At 43.0% G+C, this 24,051-nt stretch overlaps 1 protein-coding gene and 1 long non-coding RNA gene across 3 annotated transcripts in view; both read left to right on the top strand.

Moving 5' to 3' along the window:
- The first annotated feature begins 979 nt into the window (after positions 1-979).
- LOC130192672 (uncharacterized) lies at positions 980-9,998 on the top strand. The gene is made up of 4 exons (XR_008831425.1): positions 980-1,186; positions 2,545-2,596; positions 2,724-2,807; positions 9,892-9,998. It is a non-coding gene; the product is annotated as an uncharacterized LOC130192672 (long non-coding RNA).
- Positions 9,999-10,334: 336 nt separating this feature from the next.
- The window catches only part of igf1rb (insulin-like growth factor 1b receptor), a 41,600-nt gene continuing 27,883 nt past the window's right edge, over positions 10,335-24,051 (top strand). For both annotated transcript variants that reach the window (XM_056412385.1, XM_056412383.1), the window contains exons 1-2: positions 10,335-11,223; positions 16,803-17,369. In XM_056412385.1, the coding sequence (XP_056268360.1) occupies positions 11,133-11,223; positions 16,803-17,369 (658 nt within the window). In that variant the 5' untranslated portion in view covers positions 10,335-11,132. The remainder of the gene's footprint in view (positions 11,224-16,802; positions 17,370-24,051) is intronic.

Below are 24,051 nucleotides of genomic sequence, written 5' to 3'. Positions count from 1 at the left end.
GAGAGTAGCTGAGGGCAGGTGCAGGGAATGAAACGATCAAGGAGACATGAGAGGCTGAGGGCAGGTGAAGGGGATGAAACGATCAAGGAGACAGAGAAGACACAGTAGACACCGAGGAGACAGAGTCGACACAGAACAGACACAGAACAGACCATAACACTTGGACCAATGGATCTCTCTGTTTGTCTGTTTTTCCCTTTCACCAAGAGTACATGTTTTGCTCTGAGGCTTAATAACTAATAATTCTAATCAAGTTTTGCAATACACCTTTGTTAATTTAATCTCTGCATGACAGAGGTGGAAATACTTCCACCAAGTGTATTTCAGTGCGGTTTTCTAACCGCGAGTAACCCCGACTTGAATCTATGTTTTCAGGGTTACGTTTAGTGATGTGGGGCCCCAAGTCGCTTTACTTTTGACGCTTTCTCTAATTTGAAGCGTGGGTATTAGCAAATGTTTCTAAAGTTAAACTAATACTGGGCAATTTAAGTTCTCAATTCCTAAAAAGAGGCATTATCAGCACAATGTACTTAAATGTACTTCCCAGGAAACACTATTTGGTTTGGGACCCCCGCAGCGATCGCTCCCTTGAGATTATGTTGGAAAGTATTCTTAATTTAAGAAGTAGAATGTACAAGGTTATTTGATATTGTCATTGCACAACAGGGTTGCCAAACAAAATACAGATTGCAGTTTCATTTCGCAACACAACCAAATACAAAAACATGCAAAAGAACAACCACTATATCAAATGTGGAGGGTGGAGTGGATATCGTCTTTTAATATCCTTATTGCTCTTTGCATGCAACCCTACACCGATACCACCGATGAGTGTGAATGACGTTCTGGGCGGTTTTAATCACATGGTGCTCTCCTGTCCTGTGATGTGGACATCCCATGCAAGTTTGTAATGTGGACTCTTACCCTGCAAGGTTGTTGGTTTCCTCTCGATATGAACGCTATGTAACACGGCCGATAACGGGAGTGTCATCTGTAAAACTTCACAACAGAGTTCTCTTCATGTTTGGGGGAGCAGTCGTGGGTGTGTGCAGTGAACAGAAGGGGGCCGAGCACACAGCCCTGGGGGCCTCCGGTGTTCAACACTGGAGTGGAAGAGGTTTGGCTGGCAATCCAAACAGCCTGGAGTCCACTAGTGAGGAAGTCTAAAAACTAGTTTGAGAATGAGGTAAGTAATTAGTACACTATAGAGCTGAGTTGCATTTTTGTAAGAGCTTTGTGGCTAAGTAAATTAAGTGAGAATAGTAACATACAACATCAAAACACATGTTTAGCTGTTTGGGACCCTTTCAGATGGGGGCCCCAGAATGCCTCATGGTAATGTCTGGTGTTGTTTTTCCTTGAACCAGATTGTAGGCCTATTCTGTGGTGTTTCTGACATGACTTGGGTGTTTATATACCGTATCTCGTGGCAGGTGTATTGATCAAGACACAAGGAAGCACAGTGTTGAGTGTGACATTGTTTTGTGGAGCGTTCTAAACAGACATCTTTTCAACAGACACCGCACTAGCAAAAGGGGAGAAGATATAGAAGGGCTTCTGATGATTGAGTGCTGGGTCATCAGTATAGGATCTAAGATAAGATAAGATAAGATAAGATAATCCTTTATTTGTCCCACAGTCGGGAAATTTCAGGATCACAGCAGCGGTGCACGTTAGAGCATTAATAAAAATAAAACACAATAACAATACTAAATACTAAATACTAAACTAAAATACTAAATATACAGAGGAAACTAAATATACAAGGGGAAAACAAAGTAAAGTTCTGAGTAAAGTGTTGAGTTTGCCAGGATCTCCTGCAGTTTGTTGTGCAGCCTGACAGCAGCTGAAGGACTTGAGGCTCCTCCCCTCAGACACGGAACCAGAGGAACCATCTACAGTTGATGTCAACAAATATCTATACATGATATTACACCTTACCAAAGCTCATTGGGTCTTTGGGTCTATTTGCAGTCCACCTAGAGGTTTCTGCTGCCACAAACACCCCACCTCCACCTCCAAACCAGGCCAGCCAACACCCCGCGCTTCTGCGGGATCAAAACCCAGCGACATCCAAACCGCCGGACCACATTTCCTGTTTTGATTTCATATCCATTAATTCTCTGTTGTACATTTTTCATCATTAGTGCAGCAAAGCCACCCAGGTTGCTGTCTGCATATCATCTATTATTTCCCCTCTAAATTCCCTTCCTCCTGCATGAGCACAGTGGAAAACAAACAGACGCTCATTAGCATGTGTGACCCGTTGGTGGTAAACAGGCTTATTTCCACATGAGTGCGGTGCAAGAATGGATTCCACTAGGACAGTCGAGGTAGGTTGGCCCGCCGGCTGCCTTCATGGGGACTTTAATGGGGACTTAACAAATGCAAGTGGACAGGCACAACATTCTCTGGCACAGGGAGGTCATGTTGGTACAGTGAGCACTTGTTAGAGGGTGACTCACTGTATGCTGGACTCTTGGGTGGCCACCGATATTCACTTCAGTTTTTAATGTGCATTTCCTTCTGTCATCCTTCCTTCAGTGCTAATTGTCGGATTGTGTTGGATGCTGAGTGTGAGCCTGCCAGAGCTGAGGTAATGTGCAGTGGTCGAATAATTCCTCTGTGAAGTGATGAAGCGGCCTGTATTTACATGAATAATCAAAACTGTCAGGGGGCTCTTCTGCCGGTGGGTTCCTGTTTACCGCCTGCTTCTCTCGCAGCATCATAAGCCGCCCGGCCCGGGCCCCCAGACCTCGGAAGAGCCTTGCGACTGTACCTGTCCGCGTCTCAAGTGTGATGAGTTGGTGTGTTGTTTTAAATTATCTTCTTTATATTCAGCTTGCAAGGCAACAGTGGGACATCATTTTGCCTCTCAGTCTTGTGGATGTTTTTGGCGCTCAGTCGGCCATGCAAGGCCAAGGTTGAAAGTTTAAATCCCTGTTTGGCTCTGTGGCTCAGAGAGAGCATCCATACCAGGGGTCCCCAAACTTTTTCCTGTGAGGGTCATATAACTTTTCCCCTCAGATGTGGAGGTGGGCCGTATCCGGCCCGCGGGCCTTAGTTTGGGGACCACTTGTCTTGCCCAAGAACACATTGAGCCACAGTCACCCACATCTATTAGTTATTACCATTAAGTGCATCAGGACGAGTTGCTTATCCTGTACTCCGAGGACGTGTGAAGAGGGAACGCCTCAGCTGCTGTCTGCTGTTCCAGTTCTCCTCCAGCGGTTCCTTCTCCATAGAGGAAACGACTATTCTCTTGAAACAGCTATTAGAGGAAGCGACTATTCTCTTGAAACAGCTATTAGAGGAAGCGACTATTCTCTTGAAACAGCTATTAGAGGAAACGACTATTCTCTTGAAACAGCTATTAGAGGAAGCGACTATTCTCTTGAAACAGCTTATAGAGCAGGGGTTCCCAAACTTTTTCCTGTGAGGGCCACATAACTTTTCCCTTCTCTGATGGGGGGCCGGGGTCAGTTTGTAACAGAAAAAGTGTGATGATCGCAGGGGTGCCTAAATCATACCTGCAAACTCATGAGTGGTGAAAAAGGTGACAACGAAGGGGGGGGGGGGGATTTCTTTTTTTGTCACCACATCCACGTTGTTTGATGAAGCCTGAACCACAACTACGGTCATTTAATTGTTCTGACCACAAATCTAAATAATGATAACAAACTGTTTAAGAACAAAAGGTCCTCCGCTCTGACTAAGCCCTATAATTATAGTAATAACAAATATATAAGTCATTCGTGAACCAAATTCCTTTTTTTTGGCCTGAACAGTCCTCAAGGACTTTTCCTTAAGTCTGTTCTGTCTCTCTGTTATCACGATACTAACATTATAACTTATATATGATCAACTGTAGAGTTACATAACTTTACAGACTGTCTGCATTGTAGAAAAAGTACTTAAACATTTCTCTTCTGGCATAATTTTTTTTTTTAAAGCTGAAGACGGTCTCTAAAGCTCCGCCACTTGACGCCACTCGCTGAGCGCTGCACAGCGCAGTGCGTGCAGACAGCATTTAACGGAGCGGAGCAGCGCGTGCGTCCTGATCACACGCTCTCTTAATGAAGGATTGATACTAAAAATATACTAAATCACATCGTTGTTAACGTACGGGTACTGTGTTAGTATCGATACACCGTGCAGTATGACAACAGTAGATGTAGCGGGCTAACATTCAAGCTAACCTAAACCACCAAACGCTGTTGACATCTTACTGACATCTTACACTCAAGTGAGGAGCAGGGAGGGAACGCCTCAGCTGACTATTCTCTTGAAACAGCTAATAAAGGAAACAACTATTCTCTTAAAACAGCTATTCGAGGAAACGGCAATTCTCTTGAAACATCTTACAGGGTTGTTGGGTCAAGAGCCACTGCTGTGACCTCCCATGATAACAATGTGTGCAAAGACAAAATAATTCATAGTTTACGTCATACCTTTAGAAGGACTACGTTAATATGTGTCATAGTTTACTTGTGCAAATTAGAGCTTTTACTCCATCCCGCTTGTGATTTATTTGACTGTAGATTTGAAGCTTGCAGTTAGGTCTGCTTTCCTCAAGATGGCGGCATTTCGATGTCTTTTCAGGGGAAACCCAGAGCCGAATGTTTTTGCACGAGTTGCTGCCAAGCAAGCTCCAAACGACATTACTCCGTGATGGATTTTGTGATCTAGTTTTACAAGGCATGGGGTTTAAGATCAACGAGAAATGTTTTCGGGAGTAAATTAGACTATTACATGATTTATATTCCAGTCCATTAAACACAGTTAAATAGCCTAATAATGTAATGTCATATTATAAAAACAACCATGACCACAAATAATGTTATTGTCTGGATAACCAAAAAGACAGATATACCACAGACACGTAAAATCAATACGTTAATATGTAGACGCAAGTGGTATATGCACGCGTAGGCTATGCATGACAGGTGCATACCACCGTGGATATAGAGACACAGCTGTGACTGCGTGAATTCAAAAGTGTAATTACAGGTGGTGGTGCAGACAGACACGATCTTTGTATAAGCAGCACTGCGCTGCTGGGTGTTTTTGAGCAGCAAAACAACCCTGATCCTGGATCAGCATCCCGGATTTGGAGTCGCTCCGGCGGCGACCAGAGAGACTGCGGTCAACTCAGCCGACACTCGGATCTCCGTGGTCAACTCAGCCGACACTTACATTTCTGTGCACCTATAGACTGATGTTGACGGTAAACGCATTCGATCGGGAGCGCGCGAGGGTTTTGATAAAGTTAGCGGAAGGATTCACGTGACACAACATCCGGTTTTGCAAAGTTAGCGGAAAGAACTACGTGAAACAACATCCGTTTTTCAAAATAAGATGGCGACAAATCATACACTAACATATACAAGTAAACAATTAACTGATTTCAAATCTTTATAGATCGTTTCTGAGATTTATCTTAAATTATGCTAACATTAAAACTCTTACTGTACCAAGGAAGAGTCCCAATTGGGAGATATTGCAAAGTAAAAGTCCAAAATGTTTAAAGAAATCGGTCATTTCTTTAATGTTTGAAGTGCTTTAAATATGTTTTTCCTCATAAGCCCCGGCATTGACTGATGCAGCTGTGTTCAGGACAATCCAGACTTCCATTATCCTGGGAATCAGACAAATCTACGGTCCCAATTGGGAAATATTTCAAATTAAAAGTCCAAAATGTTTAAAGAAATCTGTCATTTCTTTCATGTTTGAAGTGCTTTATATATGTTTTGGCATTGACTGATTCAGCTGTGTTCAGGATAATCCAGACTTCCATTATCCTGGGAATCAGACAAATCTACGGTCCCAATTGGGAAATATTTCAAATTAAAGTCCAAAATGTTTAAAGAAATCCGTCATTTCTTTCATGTTTGAAGTGCTTTATATATGTTTTTCCTCATAAGCCCCAGCATTGACTGATGCAGCTGTGTTCAGGACAATCTTGACTTCCATTATCCTGGGAATCAGACAAATCTACGGTCCAAATTGGGAGATATTTCAAATTAAAGTCCTAAATGTTTAAAGAAATCGGTCATTTCTTTAATGTTTGAAGTACTTTATATATGTTTTTCCTCATAAGCCCCAGCATTGACTGATGCAGCTGTGTTCAGGACAATCTTGCCTTCAATTATCCTGGGAATCAGACAAATCTACGGTCCAAATTGGGAAATATTTCAAATTAAAAGTCCAAAATGTTTAAAGAAATCCGTCATTTCTTTCATGTTTGAAGTGCTTTATATATGTTTGGCATTGACTGATGCAGCTGTGTTCAGGACAATCTTGACTTCCATTATCCTGGGAATCAGACAAATCTACGGTCCCAATTGGGAAATATTTCAAATTAAAAGTCCTAAATGTTTCAAGAAATCGGTCATTTCTTTAATGTTTGAAGTGCTTTATATATGTTTTGGCATTGACTGATGCAGCTGTGTTCAGGACAATCTTGACTTCCATGATCCTGGGAATCAGACAAATCTACGGTCCAAATTGGGAGATATTTCAAATTAAAAGTCCTAAATGTTTAAAGAAATCGGTCATTTCTTTAATGTTTGAAGTGCTTTATATATGTTTTTCCTCATAAGCCCCAGCATTGACTGATGCAGCTGTGTTCAGGACAATCTTGACTTCCATTATCATGGGAATCAGACAAAGATATTTCAAATTAAAGTCCTAAATGTTTAAAGAAATCGGTCATTTCTTTAATGTTTGAAGTGCTTTATATATCTTTTAGCATTGACTGATGCAGCTGTGTTCAGGACAATCTTGACTTCCATGATCCTGGGAATCAGACAAGGTCCAAATTGGGAGATATTTCAAATTAAAAGTCCTAAATGTTTAAAGAAATCGGTCATTTCTTTAATGTTTGAAGTGCTTTATATATGTTTTAGCATTGACTGATGCAGCTGTGTTCAGGACAATCTTGCCTTCCATTATCCTGGGAATCAGACAAATCTACGGTCCAAATTGGGAAATATTTCAAATTAAATGTCCAAAATGTTTAAAGAAATCGGTCATTTCTTTAATGTTTGAAGTGCTTTATATATGTTTTTCCTCATAAGCCCCAGCATTGACTGATGCAGCTGTGTTCAGGACAATCTTGCCTTCCATTATCCTGGGAATCAGACAAATCTACGGTCCAAATTGGGAAATATTTCAAATTAAATGTCCAAAATGTTTAAGTTTTCCCCATAAGCCCCAGCATTGACTGATGCAAAATAATTTAATAAAACATGATTTACCTTCAACTTCCACTGATATGCATGCAAACTAATACATTGTTTCACACACACACACACACACACACACACACACACTGACAGAAACATAGACACTCACTGCGCGCGTTCCGTCGTTGTTGTTTTCTTAATCCACTAAAGAGCTGCAGACACAGTGAGTTTCCTCTCACATGCATGACAGGAGACGTTCATTTCCTTTTCTTTCGATTTTATTTTAAACAGCAAAAACGCTGACAAAGTAAACAAAATAATAAACGTTCAAAACGATCTCATGGTCTTACGTTAAAAAACTATATCTCTCATGTCTAATGCGGCTCTGTTCTTACCTGCCGTCATGGCGTCATTAAATAGCCTGCATAAAGATCTTGTAATATATTCAACTTATAGTTCCTCCAAAATGAGCATAAATCTAAATATTAAATTATAAACAATTCTGAAACTTAAATATACTAAAACACACTTGCTCTTACACTCACATACGTACACACACACACACAGGCAGAGACACACATACTCACACACACACACACACTCTACACACACACAGACAGACACTCACACACACACACACACAGAATGACAGACACACACGCACACAGACACACACTCACACACAGACACACACACACAGGCAGAATCTCACACACACACGCATACTCTGCAGACTGACCCTTGACCTCCCAATTGTCTCTCAGATATAACCTTACTGCTTTATATTTAATATATTATATTTACCTAAATACGTACACACACAGTCTTTTAGTTAATTGTTCAGTCTTTTAATTGTTCATAAAGATCTGGATTCTTTTCAGATTCAAAGAGGGGCCTCTGAATATGAATACCCTACAGTTTTGGATCGATAGCTCTGAGCTAAGGGCCCCAAAACAGGTCCAAAGGGTCAAATTGGGTAAACATGTCAGAGCTTAGCTTTTTTTTCCAGGTTGTAGCCACTCCCAAATTGGGTAGAATACAATTGAAATTGTTCATATAGTACACACATTTGAGGAGTTGTTAACCTTTGAAGGAAGGAATTTTGTTTTCCGGGTTTTTAAACCCTTCCCAAGCAGGGATGCTAAGTGCTATATGTTGGGAGGGGCTACAACCTGCAAAGCTATGACATGTTTAGAAGAAAAAAGCTAAAATCAGCCCAAGCTCACAACAGGGTCTCAGATTTATTAAACCACACACCCTCTTCAAGTCCTGTATTTCAGACAGCCAATTAACTCTTGTGGGTGTTTGGAGGAAATTTCACCCCATCACCTCATTGTAGGCCCTGTCCTGAGTGTCTGTGTTCAATTTGGGATTTCAGGACAAATATTTAGGAGATTATGGCCATTTTGCACTTGTCAAAAATATGCAAATTTAAGAGAATATTTGGACCTGTTTTTAACTCAGAGCTATCGGTCCAAACCTCTAGGGTATTCATATTCAGAGGCCCCTCTTTGAATTTGAAAAGAATCCAGATCTTTAAGCTAATTGAAAGTATGACAAATTAACTAAAAGACTGGTTTTAAGGATCGTATAAGGGTTATGACAATTCTCTCTTGTGAAAGTTTACCTCAAAGTATTGTATTTAGGTAAATATAATATATTAAATATAAAGCAGTAGGGTTATATCTGAGAGACAATTGGGAGGTCAAGGGTCAGTCTGCAGAGTATGCGTGTGTGTGTGTGTGTGGTGTGAGTATGTGTGTCTCTGCCTGTGTGTGTGACTCCACGCAGGCTAAGGCTATAATGACGCTATGACGCAGCAGAACAAGGAACAGATTAGATGCAGAGAGAGATTTTTTTTTTTTAAAAGAGACATGAGAGATTTTTGAACGTTTATTATTTTGTTTACTTTGTCAAGCGTTTTTGCTGTTTAAAGGAAATGAACGGTCTCCGTGCATGTGAGAGGAAACTCGCTTAGTAGATAAGAAAAAACACAAAACGAGAACGCCGCTACAGGTTTTATTATTAAATTATTTCCCCCCATTTTTTCGGGTAAACATATATAAAGCACCTCAAACATTAAGTAAATTACCGATTACGGTAAACATTGAAATATTTCCATTGGGACCGTAGATTTGTCCGGGGGGGGAAAAAAAAAATATAAATATACTCAAAACAAAAAGAAATGACGATTTCTTTAAACATTTGGACTTTTAATTGTCAATGCCGGGCTTATGGGGAAAAATATAATATAAAAGCAAACAAAAAAAAAAAGAAATGATTTTGAAACATTTAGGACTTTTAATTTGAAAATATTCCCAATTGGGACGCACGCTTATGGGGAAAACATATAAAGCACTTCAATTTGAAATATTGACCCAATTTGATTTGATTATTCCAGGATAATTTGAGGCAGCAAGTCCTGAACACCTGAACATCTGCAGCTGGGGGGCTTATATGAAAAACATATATAAGTATTTCAAACATTAAAGAATCCAATTGGGACGTAGATTTGGCCATTATGGGGAAAACATATATAAAGCACCGGGCTATGAGGAAAACATATTTAAAGCACTTCAAACATTAAAGAAATGACCGATTTTTTAAACATTTAGGACTTTACTTAAATCAGTTCATTGTTAGTCCAGAGAGTAGAAGGTTGGGTCTGAAGTCTCACTCTGTCTATGTTTTTAATCTGTTATAGGGATATGGACTTTTACGAAGCAGTGCGAAAACCAACGTATTTGGCGAATTGGAAAAAAGGCATGTTTGTGTATGTGCTAGATTAATAAAGGCCCTCATAAAAAATAAATAAACAAACCAAAAAGCCTCCTTGTCTGGTGTGAATGTATAATCAAAGTCTGGGTAGTGAAGTGGTCCTTGTGCAGATGTGCAAATGACAATGACATGTGGCGTCATCTTGTTGATATCGATATTAATATCGATAAAAGACTTATTGTAAGTACCAGACCAGTCACTATGGTAACAGCTCTCCTACCGTCGACAAACTGCAGTCGGAGCGACGCCCACTTTCCCAGACTTGCAAGGCGGGGCAAAGAGTGAGGAGTGATTCATCTTCGCAAAGAGAGACGATCTCTGCGCAGGGCGCTGTGTTTACAGCGAACACCGCAGACTGCAGACCGCGTAGGTACCTGTACATTAATCTGTCTAACGACGCTCCCCGCTCAGCTATCTATCGACGGAGGCCATCATCTAACCAGAGGACTTGACCCGAGCCCGAGCAAAACGGGCAAATAATCCATTTCCCCGCTGATATGAAGGCGAAGTACTCCGACCACATCAACGCGGTGTGTGCATGATGAGCTGCTGCTGAGGAGGAGGAGGAGGAGGAGGAGAAGGAGGCTGCGGTCTGAAACTAGATTGTATCCTGGATATTTCGGAAGAAACGTCGTGTCGTTCACACAAGGAGGCTGCGCATCAATTTAACATGTTAATGTGCGCCACAGACGGCCTCTTTCCATCCCAGTTTTAGGGAAAGAGGAGGGTGGGTTTGCTCGTATTCTGCCTCCTGAGGAATTCTCCAGCAGCGGGACGCTGAACGTTTTTGCTCCAGATATGGAGCGTGAAGATGCGGATCACACGGGGGTCCCCGCCGCCGGTTTCACCGCATTAGTTTCATTATACACACCGGTGCGGCGTTGTTTCTGGCGGGAATAAAACCGAACTATGAATAGATATTTTCTCGCCAGAGGAATAAATCGGTGATTTTTTGTTTGGACTCGAGGAAGCTCTAACGCTAGCCTGTCCGTACGAGCTCTTAACGTTAGCTCCATTAGCCGGCTAACGGCTACAAAGGTACTGGCTGGAGATTTAAGGGAAACAATACAAAAACAGCTTTTTAATAATTGTGAGCAGGTTTTGCACACGTCTCCTGCCCCTCGACATATTTATTCGCAAGGTTTGGGAGGATTTACTCGTCCAGGAATGAGGTCTCAAACGGAAAGGAGCCGCTTGACCTTGTTTTGGAGTCTGATGCTGGGTCTGTCGTTCTGCCTCCGGCCCGCCATTGCAGAGAGTAAGTAATGCCATTACGCACACACACACACACAGACACGCACGCACGCACGCACACACTCAACACGCACGCGGGGGGAAACGTTGCTCTTTCCACGCTCCGCAGCCGCTGCTCGAATGTGGGGAAGCACGTTTAGCTTTTGTTACACGAAGCAGCATCAACAACCACCATGCTTTACTCTACGCACCGTGGTGAGAGCACCGCCGTGTAAATAGAGGCTGCAATGTTTCCCTACAATGTATATTGCACCTCTGCATTTATGGAGGAAAACAATCAGAAAGTTGAGTATTGTAAATGATGCTTTCTTTTTTCAACGTGGGGTCATGCGACTATGGGTGCACACGAGTTTTGATTTGGCCCTAAGTCCACTGCAGGGACATTTTGTGTTACTTGGTATAATATTACGGCGTGTAACTATAATTTGATTATAGTGGGGCAAAACACATTTAAATATATGTGCAAAGAAGTGGTTCTTCTGTGAAAAGGAATCCCCGTTTAAATGTGTTGGTAAATCACGCTATAATAATGTTTCTGTTTGGGTGTTATGGTTTGTCAGAGGATCATTTGTGATCCTCTGACAAAGTTTTAGACTTTATTCTGTGTGTGTTGGTGTTCTTTCCGAAAGAGGGTTTTAATTTAATGCTAATAACTTAACACTCAGTCTTTTACTCTACTGTATCAAACAAACGATGTTTACCACAAGGCTGAGGTCAGAGATTGTAGTTCATTGATAATCCATTAAAGTACACCATCAGTACTTCTTTGACTGAAACTTTAAGAGGTGGATGTTAAGGGGGGGGGGGGCTTGTGAACTGTGTGTCATGGGGTTTACTGTTCCCACCCCCCTAGTTGTTAGAGATAGGTTCTCCCATCAAAAACCTACTTTACTGGTGTGTGTCTAAAGGTTCTTTGGTGGCCAAACTCTCAAGCATTCCTGCTGGTTTGCTGTATGAGTTGACTAAAGGTTCGGGTAAACCGGGGTCAGCTGCAGATGCAGCCTTTTTCAGAAGAAACTAAATAAGTTGTATCCATCAAGAGTGATCGTTTTCTTCTCACCTTGCCTCTCATGTGGAAAAGTATTTAGGAATTCTCCTTTGGGCAATCCTCAGTTCTCGACAGGATGGAGAAACGAGCTAGTGGCAGTGTATGAAGCGCCAGCTCAGGGGGCGGATTTGCTTCCCATTTCTCAGCCTTGTTGGACTTCTCGTGGATTTTCGCCAATTGTCTCAGCCAGTGGGAGGAGAAAAAAAGGTTATCAAAAGCAAATATGTGAAATGGAGGCTCATCGAAGCTGCAGAGATAGGCCTGTGTACTCAGCTGTTTAGAAACGTGTCAGTGGGAGAGGAGAAGAGAGGGGGAGTTATTAAGCTGCAACACCTGCCATTGGTATTCTCACTTAGCTGAGTGCAAGGTGTAAACTTTTGATCAGACTCTTTTTGTTTGGTGTCGTCGCGAGCGTGGTCCAGGAGCAGCTTCCCATGAAAGAGGAGGAGGAGGAGGAGGGGGGGGGCATGCTGGCATTGGCCAACAGGGGCCACCGAGGGTGAAAGTGCCCCGGCTGCGGTGACGTAACGCTGCCAGTCGGTGTGTCGTCTCCCAGGCCTGGGTGTCTGGGATTGTATTAACAGGTATGCCGCTCGCTGAAGGGCTGCTGACACTGTACACTGACAAGTAGATTATAGAGGAAGACATAAAGGGCATGCCAGCGCACAGAGAGAAAGAGAGAGATGGAGAGACACAGAGAGAGATACACAGAGAGAGAGAGAGACAGAGATAGAGAGCGAGAGAGAGACAGAGAGAATTGGGTAGTTACCTTCGCATTGAAAATGCGGAAGGTTATGTTTTGATCGCTGTGTATTTATTTATTTGTATGCGTGTTACTCGCATAACTCAAAAAGTATTAAACCGAATCGCATGAAATTTGGTTATTATCAGGGGATCATTTGATTAGATTTTGGGATCGATCGGGTCAAAGGTCAAGGTCATGAAAAAGTCAAAATCTTCTTTTTACCATAGTGCGGTCAATTTTGATCCAATTGGCAAGCAACTAATGCCAACATGTGGCTGCGGCGAAGGTATGCGCTCTACCGAGTGCCCGTTCTAGTTTAATATAGGGATGACACTTTTTCTTTGCCCATTGCAGGATCTGGGAACAAAGCTTTTACAAAATCTCTAAACAAACTAGGTCTAAAATGTAGCGCTGACTGTAAGGAGATTCAATTTGAAAGTGTACACAGCCCCCTCGACTCGAGGTTATATAAATGTAAATGAAACCTGCACGTTTAACAGTTGTCATTTGCAGTCATAGACCACGTTCTTAGACATCAGCATACGGTTGGTGTTTTCCCTAATAACAATGTTTATATAGTACAATATATTTCTGAGCATGTCCTTTAGTTCCACAAATGGAAAAGTACTAAGCAGCACAAAAGTTGTCTGGAATTTGACCTCCCTCATCAACAAGTTGACGGATCGCTATTCGACAGGTGTTACTTGCACACACGCTCGTGAGTTTTATTAGTCTTATTACATACCTGCAACTTGCATTGCAGGTATGTAAGGGGTAGTGTGTTGCAGTAATGTAAAACTCTTTTAATAAGCATGTTTTCTTTAGTGACAGGAAAATAAGAATATGTGTGTTTGTTTCTGGATGAGCTGTTGCTTTTTCTACAGTAGCCCAGAATGGATAAACCAAACTTAGTCTAGTTCTACGTACTTGGCACTTGGGAAAAGTTTCAGTTGGTTGCAATCTGCAACCACACAGCTGGGTGAAGCCAAAACCTACATATTGCAGCTGTACTTAAATAAGGACACATCAGACATAGTTGATCGTCTACTTGTTTGAAAATAGTGTCGTTGATGGGTTTTTGGCTAGATGCCTGAAATAAAGTGTGTGGTTGACGCAAGCTTAAGATATTGTAATTGTTTTGTTCTATGATATAAAGTAAATTCCCCTCGTGAATATTGAATCTTCTTAGTGTCTTTCAGGTCAACACGCCGACTAGTCCGCCATCTCAACCTAATTTTATTCCAACGCGCTCACGTGAACTCGACGTAGCTTGTTAATAGGCTAATCGTAACTTCTTCTAATTGCGCTTCAAACATTATATTTTGAGGAGCTTATTTTTGAGCAAGAACCCAAAAGCCAATAGAGATCAGGGACCTATTGGCTTTTTGTCGAGGGAACCAGTACAATACTTAATTTCGGGGTTGACCTACACAAATACGTCCTCTCTGCATTCCTTAGATTATACAGAGATGCGACAGCCCTGCTGTCTAACATCTAGTATGGGAATATGTATCGCCGTCGGCACATTGCTCTACCTCCGGATTTTGCCTTCGGGAAAATCCCATGATAAAAAACACCAGCCTGAATGTTTATTTATAAAAATGTAGTAATTAAGAAAATAATGACTTGTTTGCTTGTCATGCACTGTCTCTCCCAAACCTCTCTGCATCACCATCGTACAGTAAAACTTTATAGACCGGCATTAAAGTACTGGTGCGACTATCTGTGAGCTGCTCGGCGTGAGTTTTCCATGACTCACTTCCCACCAGCTTTTGAAGTCTGAATCCTCACACTGATGTGAGATAATGGCCTCCATGTTTCTGTGGGTGCTGCTGGGGCTTCGGGCCAAGTAGTGTTAAGAGCACAGCACACAGGTGGGAGGACAAGTTGGAAAGGCAAACACTCTCATGCCTATCCTCGCCCATGTGCCCGACCAAACTTTTTCTGGTGCGTGTTTGGATTCATAGTATCGTCTTATTCTTTTTTTATACTTTGCTTTGTGAAAAGTATTTATTTGTCTAAAGAGAATCCGTCTCCTGGCTGTCTCAGTAAAAAAACAGAGTTCTAGTCATCTGGCTACAAACAATTGTAAACATCTATTTTACCCATAACATGAAATTGCATGGATACATGTTTTTACAATTTGTTCACATCATAGGGTGGACAACTGTCCTTTGTTGTCCATCCTTTGATCAAAAGCCAGGGCATATTCACTTCTGCAGTAAATTCAATTCACACTGTATGCACAGATACAGGCGGATACATTTTCAGGAGGGGGCGCTACAATGTACGCTGATGTACGCTAGCGTACTGACATTTTTATCCATGTCAGCAGCGTGACTCTGTCGGTCGCTGAAATCAAAACGACTACCCGATAGATTGCCATTTCAAGAATACATTTATGGCCCCAGAGGATAAATCCTACTGACTTTGGTGATCACCTGACAACCACTCGGTTGACCTCTGAGTGAAATGGATTTCTAACTACTCGATCATTTCTCTTGAAATTTAGGACAATTCATGGGTGAGTTGTATGAACTGCTGACTCTTCATCGAGCTACTGCTTTGGTTTCTGACCAAAAACTAGGCCGCGACCTCCTGTTCTAAAAGGTAAAGCCAATGCGGAAGTGCCTTAAACTTTCTAATGGCTATCCAGTTGGTAAATAATGGTGCCATTTAGAGAAAACTAGACCATAAAGAAGGGTAGGATTCAGAGAGTCACCTTGCAGTTCTTACCACGGCGTTATCCGATCTGGGAGTTGTGCGTGCTTCGTTTTATGACTTTAACCCTTTCACGTCGTATTTTTTCGGAAAAGTTATTTGTAACTTTTTAGCCGCCTGGAAAGGTCCTTTTCAGCGTTCGGGTGTGCTCTACTCCGCCCTCTCGTGTCAATTCTTGTTCCAAAAAAGATGGCGGCGGAAAACCCCCCAAAGCTCAAGGTTTCAAAGCGGCCTTCGTAAACCAACGTGTAACGTCACAGTGACTACATCCACTTCTTATATAAAGAAAAATCTCCTCAGCTGCACATTGAGTTTATTGTGAATGAGCAAATGTTAGCATTCTAACAAGCTAAAAAGACAGGTGAACGTGGTACATACAATAGCAGCACTTTAGCATTTTAGCATAGTTGTTACCTTGAGTGTGGACCCTTGTTTCATGAAGAATGAGGATTTGCTTGCCTCCCGTGATTCATTTGATCCAAAAGTTGTTTTGTCACAAACTGTATTTGATCAAACTACATTTCTTATAATAGACAATGTTTTTGATAGTGGAATAGTTTCTATGCCTATAGATTATCATTGTGCTATAACGGCTCTATCACAAAAGCAGAGCGCCGTGAAGCCAAACATCAGGGCGATATAAAGTTGACACAAGAGTAACGACAATGTAGACTTGATTGTGGGAAATACCTGAGCTTGAATAGAACCTGACTTGCATATTTACTTTGTCCAACCGTGTTAAGATGGCATTGAAAATGAGAACTGCCAGTCAAACATGTTGTGTCAACAACCGCGCTGCCTCAAGTGTACCGTCAATATTTAGGAAATGCACCAACAAACATCTCTTTATAAATATCACCAGTTCAGACATTTGAGAACATTGTTTTGTTAATTGCTCTGTTTCAACAGCCATTTATGAAATACAGTGTGTAAATACATCCTGAAATATTTCAGATCATTTGCAAGAATATGCTTGTGTAATTGTTCGGCCTTTGATTTCGCCAACATTTTACATTAGAATGATGAAACTGTTTTGCTTAAGTTTTTTTTGTTGCGTCCTTCCCCGCAGTCTGCGGTCCCAGCATCGACATCGGGAACGACATCAGCGAGTTCCGGCGCCTGGAGAACTGCACGGTGGTGGAGGGCTACCTGCAGATCCTCCTCATTGGCGACAAGAACAACAACAACGTCCATCAGGATGTCTTCCGCTCGCTCAGCTTCCCCAAGCTGACCATGATCACCGACTACCTGCTGCTGTTCCGAGTGTCCGGCCTGGACAGCCTGAGCACGCTCTTCCCAAACCTCGCCGTCATACGTGGGCGGAACCTCTTCTACAACTATGCGCTGGTGATCTTCGAGATGACCAGCCTGAAGGACATCGGCCTGTACAACCTGAGGAACATCACCCGCGGAGCCATCCGCATCGAGAAGAACCCCGAACTCTGCTACCTGGACTCCATCGACTGGTCGCTCATCCTGGATGCAGAGTTCAACAATTACATTGCTGGAAACAAGCAGTCCAAGGAATGCAGCGACGTCTGCCCGGGTATCATGGAGAACAACCCCCAGTGCAAGAAGACCATGTTCAACAACAACTACAACTACCGCTGCTGGAATTCCAATCACTGTCAGAAAGGTAATACACACACACACACACACATCCACACGCGTGCAATTGCTTGCTGGGGATTTGAATTGTAAATTGATCGTGCAGACAGTCAAGCCGATGGCCTGATTTGCGCTGATGTGAATTTAGGAGTGTAATGAACGGCTCTGCGCCGACAGCTGTGGCCTGCTACCTGTCACTTTAACTGCTCTGGCAGTTGTGTTTTGGCTGCAGGAAGCAGGGGGGGAGGGGGGGGGGTGCTGCTGTTGCTATGCGTGATCGACATATCTTGCAGATCTTTGTTGTAATATATGTCAGGTGTTTATCCAAGAGGTAAACGGAGGTATTCATTAGCTTTCCGCCCATGTCGCTGCCGAGCGAGGTTTTCTTCATGCGAGCAACAACTGGCCGTAACATGACAAGTTACCTCTGTTTACTCGCATCCTCACAAGAGGGAGTAGCTCACATACTCGGGTGTCTTGTGTCCGTTCTATGCGAGTTAAATCCCGATCTGCCCGCAAAAGTAACTGAATCGAAGCTTTTCGAGTTTAATCAAACCACTCTAGGGTTGGAACCTGACCTTTTTTTAATTGTGTGGTTTCGACTGCAGCGTTTTAGATGACTCGTTTCAGACAAACGTGTTTTGACTGACTGTGTGTGTCTGGTCGAGTTGTTTCCCCCGGGTGACTGGCGCCTTGCTGTGGACTCAGCATGTTGATGTTTTCGGTCTTGTGACATGGAACGGTCGCGGGACTGGTCCTGGATCGTGTGCATGCGCAGTGCAGACGCACGCCACCATCGTCCAACGCAAATCGTCTGGGTTGTTGGGAGAGTGTGGGCATCGTGCTGGGAGAGAAACCAGGAGGAGTATTGTTGGAGGAAGACGTGTCTGGATGGATGGGTGGGTGGGGGAGGGGGGGGCAGAGGGCTGTGCAGTTTAATTCCTCACGTCAGCAAGTAAACACTATAGAGAGGGAGAGACCTCTTCTATTTTTTTAAAGTAGTAAATACCGGCTTGTTGAAATTCTCTCTTACAAGTAAATGTCCTGAATTAACAAACGCACTTACAAAGTAAATGTGAAGTGGGCTGTAGCTCGTGGGGGAAAGTGGTCAGCCGGTAACCACAAGCTACCTGGTTTGATCCCCGCTCTCCCCATTAGTTGCATGCTGAAGTGTCCTTGAGCAAGACATTGAACCCCCAGTTGTTCCCTGGGCGCTTGATTGCAGCCCGCTGTGCCTTTAATAACTGAAGGTGCGTTCACACCAAAAGCGATGCGATTTTTCGCGTCGCCCAAAATGCGTGAGTTTACTCGCTCGACCATTCGCCGTGTTCTCGCCATAAGCGTCGAGACGCTCCGCGAGGGGCGGGGCTTATCTCCGTGTCTCGTCTCCGTAAAGACCGATATCATCTCCTTCATCCACCAGAATAACTAACCACTAGTTCTGCTTTATATTTGTTGTGGACGTCCCACACACTAACGCCCTCGTGTTTGGGTTCATGACATCACCCGTAGGCTCACTCAGCTCGGTCACTTTCACCGATGAAGTTACTGTTACGCCTGAAAGACTTCCGCTTCCAGCTACGAGAGCGGAACATCTAAACGCTGTTATTGTGTTCATAACATTATTGTCCGTCTTGTTCTGATTCAACAGTGGCGGGACAGCGATGACGCGTGGAGCAACTCGAGAGCTGATTGCGAGAGTACCGCCTCAAAGTTTAAATATTTCAACGCGATGTGGGCGACGCTGTAAACGCATCGCCCACATCGCGTCGCCCCTAACGCCCCAAACGCGCCGCCCGGAAAAATATTGAGTATCGCAGCCACGCGCGTCTGTACGTTGACTTTTCATGGGATTCGGTCGCGCGAAAAAATCGCTTCGCTTTTGGTTTGAACGCATCTTTAGGATGGGTCAAATCCAGAGAATATTTCCCTTTGAAATGTTGTTACTGAAATTATTATAGAAGTTGCATGACATTAAGATACTTCTGCACCTCCAAATCATACACAACGTAGCAGTGCTCGAGTAGATGGACTTGGTTGCTTTCCACCACTGACCGTAAAGTCCTATCTAAAGTTAACTTCTCAGAAGGCCACCCGTCTGGCCTCTTCCTGCCGCCGTGGCAATAACTTTGTCAACACAATTTAAATCAAAATATTTGCTCATTCATGTTACCATGTGTATCCAAAGTGAAATTAACACACAACTAGAAGTTGGAAGTGAAAGTTAATCAGTATATTAATATTGTGTGTGGGATTTTATCGACCTGTTCTGATGGTAATATGACATATTGGAATAAAGGCACCTTGTCGGCATAAACAAGTAAAAAGGTCAAGTGTAACGGCTCTGCACAGAGTACATGGCCATTTTTACGTCTCCACTCTTGTAAGACTAGACTAAAATATGTTTTGTTTATTTTTCAGAGTCAGGGCTTTAAAGGACATTACATGGATTTGGATATTTCTTTTAAATAGCCAACAACTAAATGCCTGGGCTAGGAGTACTTCTATTACCAGTGCTAGTGCGACAGCTGCTGCTTCTACTGTTTCTCTTACTTCTGCCTCACCTACTATGCCATCTGCTGCTAGCTCCTCCTACTACTACTACTACTACTACTACTGCTTCTCCCAGTGAGTTTACCACAGGTACTAAACTTACTCTCACCACAACTGCAAGTACTAGTGATGAGGCCACCTGGACTGCTGCAGAATTGAGTCCCAGAATTGAGTCTCAATACCTGGAAATGAGTTATGTTTTGTCTATACTCGCATGGCTGTCAAGTCATATCTCAATTTCATGGACTCTTTCACTCCCTTATTCTAGAAGCCTTGTCAAGCATTATAAAGAAACAAAAGTTGCATGTCCTGTGAACAATTTGATTCGACTGCAAAATACAACGTCAAATGTAGATTGTAAGTCCTCGGGTGTCTTAAGTATTCAAAAACTATTTACTTGTCTTTGAAAAATCCTCCGACATGAGCAGAGAGTTTGTGTCGGTCACGTCTGAAAAGCTCTCAGGAAACAACTTTTGAGGTCTTCACGCAATGACGCCAACGAAGCTTTAGCAATTTTTGCATGACCGGTTCACTCGTCTCAAAGTCAATGTGTTTTATAAAATGTGTTTTGCTCTACGGTAAATAAAACAAGCCTGTAATTTTTAACGTGCCGTAAAAACATTAGTCTGTTTCTAAGAAGTAGCTAAACGTGACCACAAAAGGCCATCACGGCCCGACTAGTCCGTCTTTACACGTAACCCAGGAAATGACCACTTGGCCCCAAAAGCCTCGTGTTGCAAGCTGTACCCACTGACCGGATGGATGAGACACTTTGAGGCACGTCTGTGTTCAGTTGGCATCTTCCTATCCGAACAGGTCGACACCTTTTTTTTCAGTCGATTTAAGCGGACTAAAAATAGGAGGAACGGAGAACGACCCCATGAAGATGCAACCGGGGGGCGGGTGGGAGCTGCCCCTGAGGGAGCGCAACGGCCGGGGCAAATAGTTTGCTGTTGCCTTTTTTTAAACGGCATTGATCTGAAAGCAACACGAGCACCAGTGCTCGTACTGCAGAGGCTGTTTGTTGTGCTATTTATTGGGCATTTTATGGTAGAACTCTGGTCGTACTAAAACCTCATTCCCCTCAACTGTATGCTTCACAACCCCGTGTGTTGGAGCCCGATGCTGCTTGAATCCTGTCCGTCTGTCCTCGTATCAGCAAACGCAACAGAAGACCACCCTGATGTCTCCGCTGACAGCGCCCCATATCAAGCTTCAGGAATCTTATCTGGGATCTGTTGTTTGAGTGTGTGCCTGGCTCACAAGCCCTCTGCCGCGCTGGCGTGAGAGCATCTTTGTGACTCGTGAAGGCATTTTATTTCCAGACCCCGGCCATTCACCAGATCAATAAACGACGGAAGGGGGAAAGTGTTTTCATTGAGTTACTATAAAGGATCTTCTTTCAGCCGGAACTCATTCATAAAACTGTTACAAGGAAAGGAGGGTTCAAAGCCTGTTTTCCTTCCCTGGGAAAGTAGAGTGTTTTTGTTTTTTGTAGTCTCGATGGTGGGTGCTACATTTTCCCATGTTTACTGCCCTCATTTGTTTTTTTGGGGAGCTGGTTTTGGTGTTTTGTCTCGTTCATAACTCATGGGCTTCTTCTAAAGAAGAGCAATGTCCTTACATGCTGGGAAAAAACACACACACACACACTCTTTCTCTTTTCTCTCTCTCTCACTCTCTCTAGCAAACACACACACACACACACAACCCGCACACACGCTCTCTCATTGAGCAGCATGGGGAATGTTTTTCCGGTGCTTTGTTTGGTCTGAGGAGATGAAAGCACATCATTAAAGTACAAAGTAGGTCTTCAGGGATTTATTGGAAGGATTTTTTTTTGGGGGTGTCTTTTGTTAACCTCTGGCTGAAGGGATTACACATTGAACTGGAGGCGTTGCCAGTTATGATACAAATCAAGTATTGCAACACATTTCTAAATGTAATGCCTCTTTGAAAGTTTTGGACTCATGCGACTTCTAGTGGTAATGAGACACAGCCGTACACGGGGCAACCTCCTTACCTCCACCACCATAACAACTCTGCCTAAAATGTAACGACAACAAAAAATGTTTTTTTTGTGTGAGCCAAGTCGGGGCTAGGCTATGGCCCGAGGGAAACATACAAAACCTTTGGCTGGAGTCGTTGAATTGCATGGACCATGTAATTTTCTAACAACGGCATCTCCTTACAGTTCAACTTGGATGTAAAAACGTATGTGCTCACTCAAAGTTTTAGAGATCACGATGAATGTTGCAATAGATTTATAGTTTTGACATGAGGCCTTCTCAGGTGCTCTTGTTCACTGTAAATCACAACAGCTTCGTGCTTCATCACTTCCATTCAGCGGGCAAGAAAAACAATCAATAGTTTCTTTTACAAATGTACATACAACATGTTTGCATGCTTTAACGTTGAAAAAACCCCATTGTCCTCATACTGTCCGTCTGAATATATCTGCATCCGCCCCTCGTCGGCCTGTGTGTCGCTCACAGTGCGAGGAATATAGCAGCAGGTGTGGCTTAATGGTGTTTAAGACACATCCCGCACAACCACAATGCACCCTCCAACCTCGATCTCCTTTGATGTGCCTTCTCCTCAGGTGTGTATCAATTGTGTAAATTGGGAAATCTCAGCATATGTGTTTATACTTTTAAACGGGTATTGTTGTGAAACGCTGACTACATTTCTGCGGCATTAGTGAAACTGTGCATTAGCTGACATGCGGGCGATCAGCTGTTTGTGTGTGTGTGTGTAAGACGGTCACATAACAGAGGAGTGAGTGAGTATCCCTCATCGTTTTTTTCTGTTTTCCTCCATGACTCGTCTAGTAGTGAGGGTCTGATATCAGCTGTAGGTGAAGTGTGCGTTGACCACAACATTAGGGCAAGGCGATGGACAAGCTGTCAGCATTAACACAAATTAAAATGAGTTTGCAGAATGATTGTGTGTTACCAAAAATAGGAATGAGAGGATGGATAAAGTAAGATCTTAAAAGGGCTGAGAAAGGTGTTGAAGGTGTGAAGGGGGACCTGCAACATAGAATAGGTGGGATGGTACGTTATGATGCGCATGCAGAACGACCGCTTAAAGGAACAGCAGAGTTAGGGTTATGTGGTGTATACAATATTTAAGGAAACAGGGGAGAGGGTGGAGGCGATTTTGATTGGGAGTAATCGCATTGAGGGAAGCCGAGCGCGAGTAAGTAGTGAAGTCATGTTATCCAGACTTGAGTGGCCCAGCGCTTACGGCTTAAGGATTCCTTGTGACTACGAGTTTCTGCTGAAGTCGGTCTAATCTCTGCCATGATTAGCGCCATCCGATCATGCGCTAATTACAGACACCCACCCACTTATTCAGTCGATCTGCACACGCTAGTCGTTTCAGGGATTGATGCAGTTGGCGTGTGGCCACGTGGTCGCCCCTACGAAACCCTGCTCTGAGAGGGATTGGGAAAAGGCTCTCGCGTCCCTTCACATCTGCTGCGGAGACGTAGATGCTGCAATGCATTTACTCAAAACAGAGCTGCCTTCATTTAATTTCTTATGCTTTACCCACCGACAGGTTACGTCTTACGCTTGTCGGTGTGTCCTTTCCATCCACAGCAAAGCTTTTGATAAGGCATGTAAATCTGCATATATTTAACAGGAAATAGCACATGAAAATGAAATAAAATCTAGCATAGGTATCTTGAGGCTGCTACTCTTTATTTGTTGAGTTATTATTATGAGAGTCCAAGATAATGTCTTCAAAAGTATGGTTTTGTCCATCTATCAGTCTAAAACCTAAAGAAATTCAGTTTACAGGAATGCAAATCAGAAAGAACTACATTTGATACAATCTCAAAAGATATTGTGACCTTTGGGAGTTGTTTTCACAGTTGTAATTGTTTTCACTCACAGCAGGTATTCTAAAAGCAGTTATTGGTCATCAAAAATAAAGAAATAATAATAATCCCAACACTTCATGTTGCACGACTGGTCGTGTGTACCCCCGTACCCTGACCCACAACCCGGAGGCTGTCAGGGCTGGTAATTATAGGGCCGGCTTCGTAAACCAGGCACATCCATGCCTACTTTTAGTGAACAGTCACACCCATCCCTGGAATTCCTGGAAGAGAACATTACTGGTTTGGCTTTGTCGTAGTGCCTACTGTA

The sequence above is a fragment of the Pseudoliparis swirei genome, chromosome 4, assembly GCF_029220125.1.
Source record: "Pseudoliparis swirei isolate HS2019 ecotype Mariana Trench chromosome 4, NWPU_hadal_v1, whole genome shotgun sequence".
NCBI lineage: Eukaryota > Metazoa > Chordata > Actinopteri > Perciformes > Liparidae > Pseudoliparis > Pseudoliparis swirei.
Note: the sequence above shows the minus strand (reverse complement) of the source record. Positions and strands in the feature narration are given on the sequence as shown.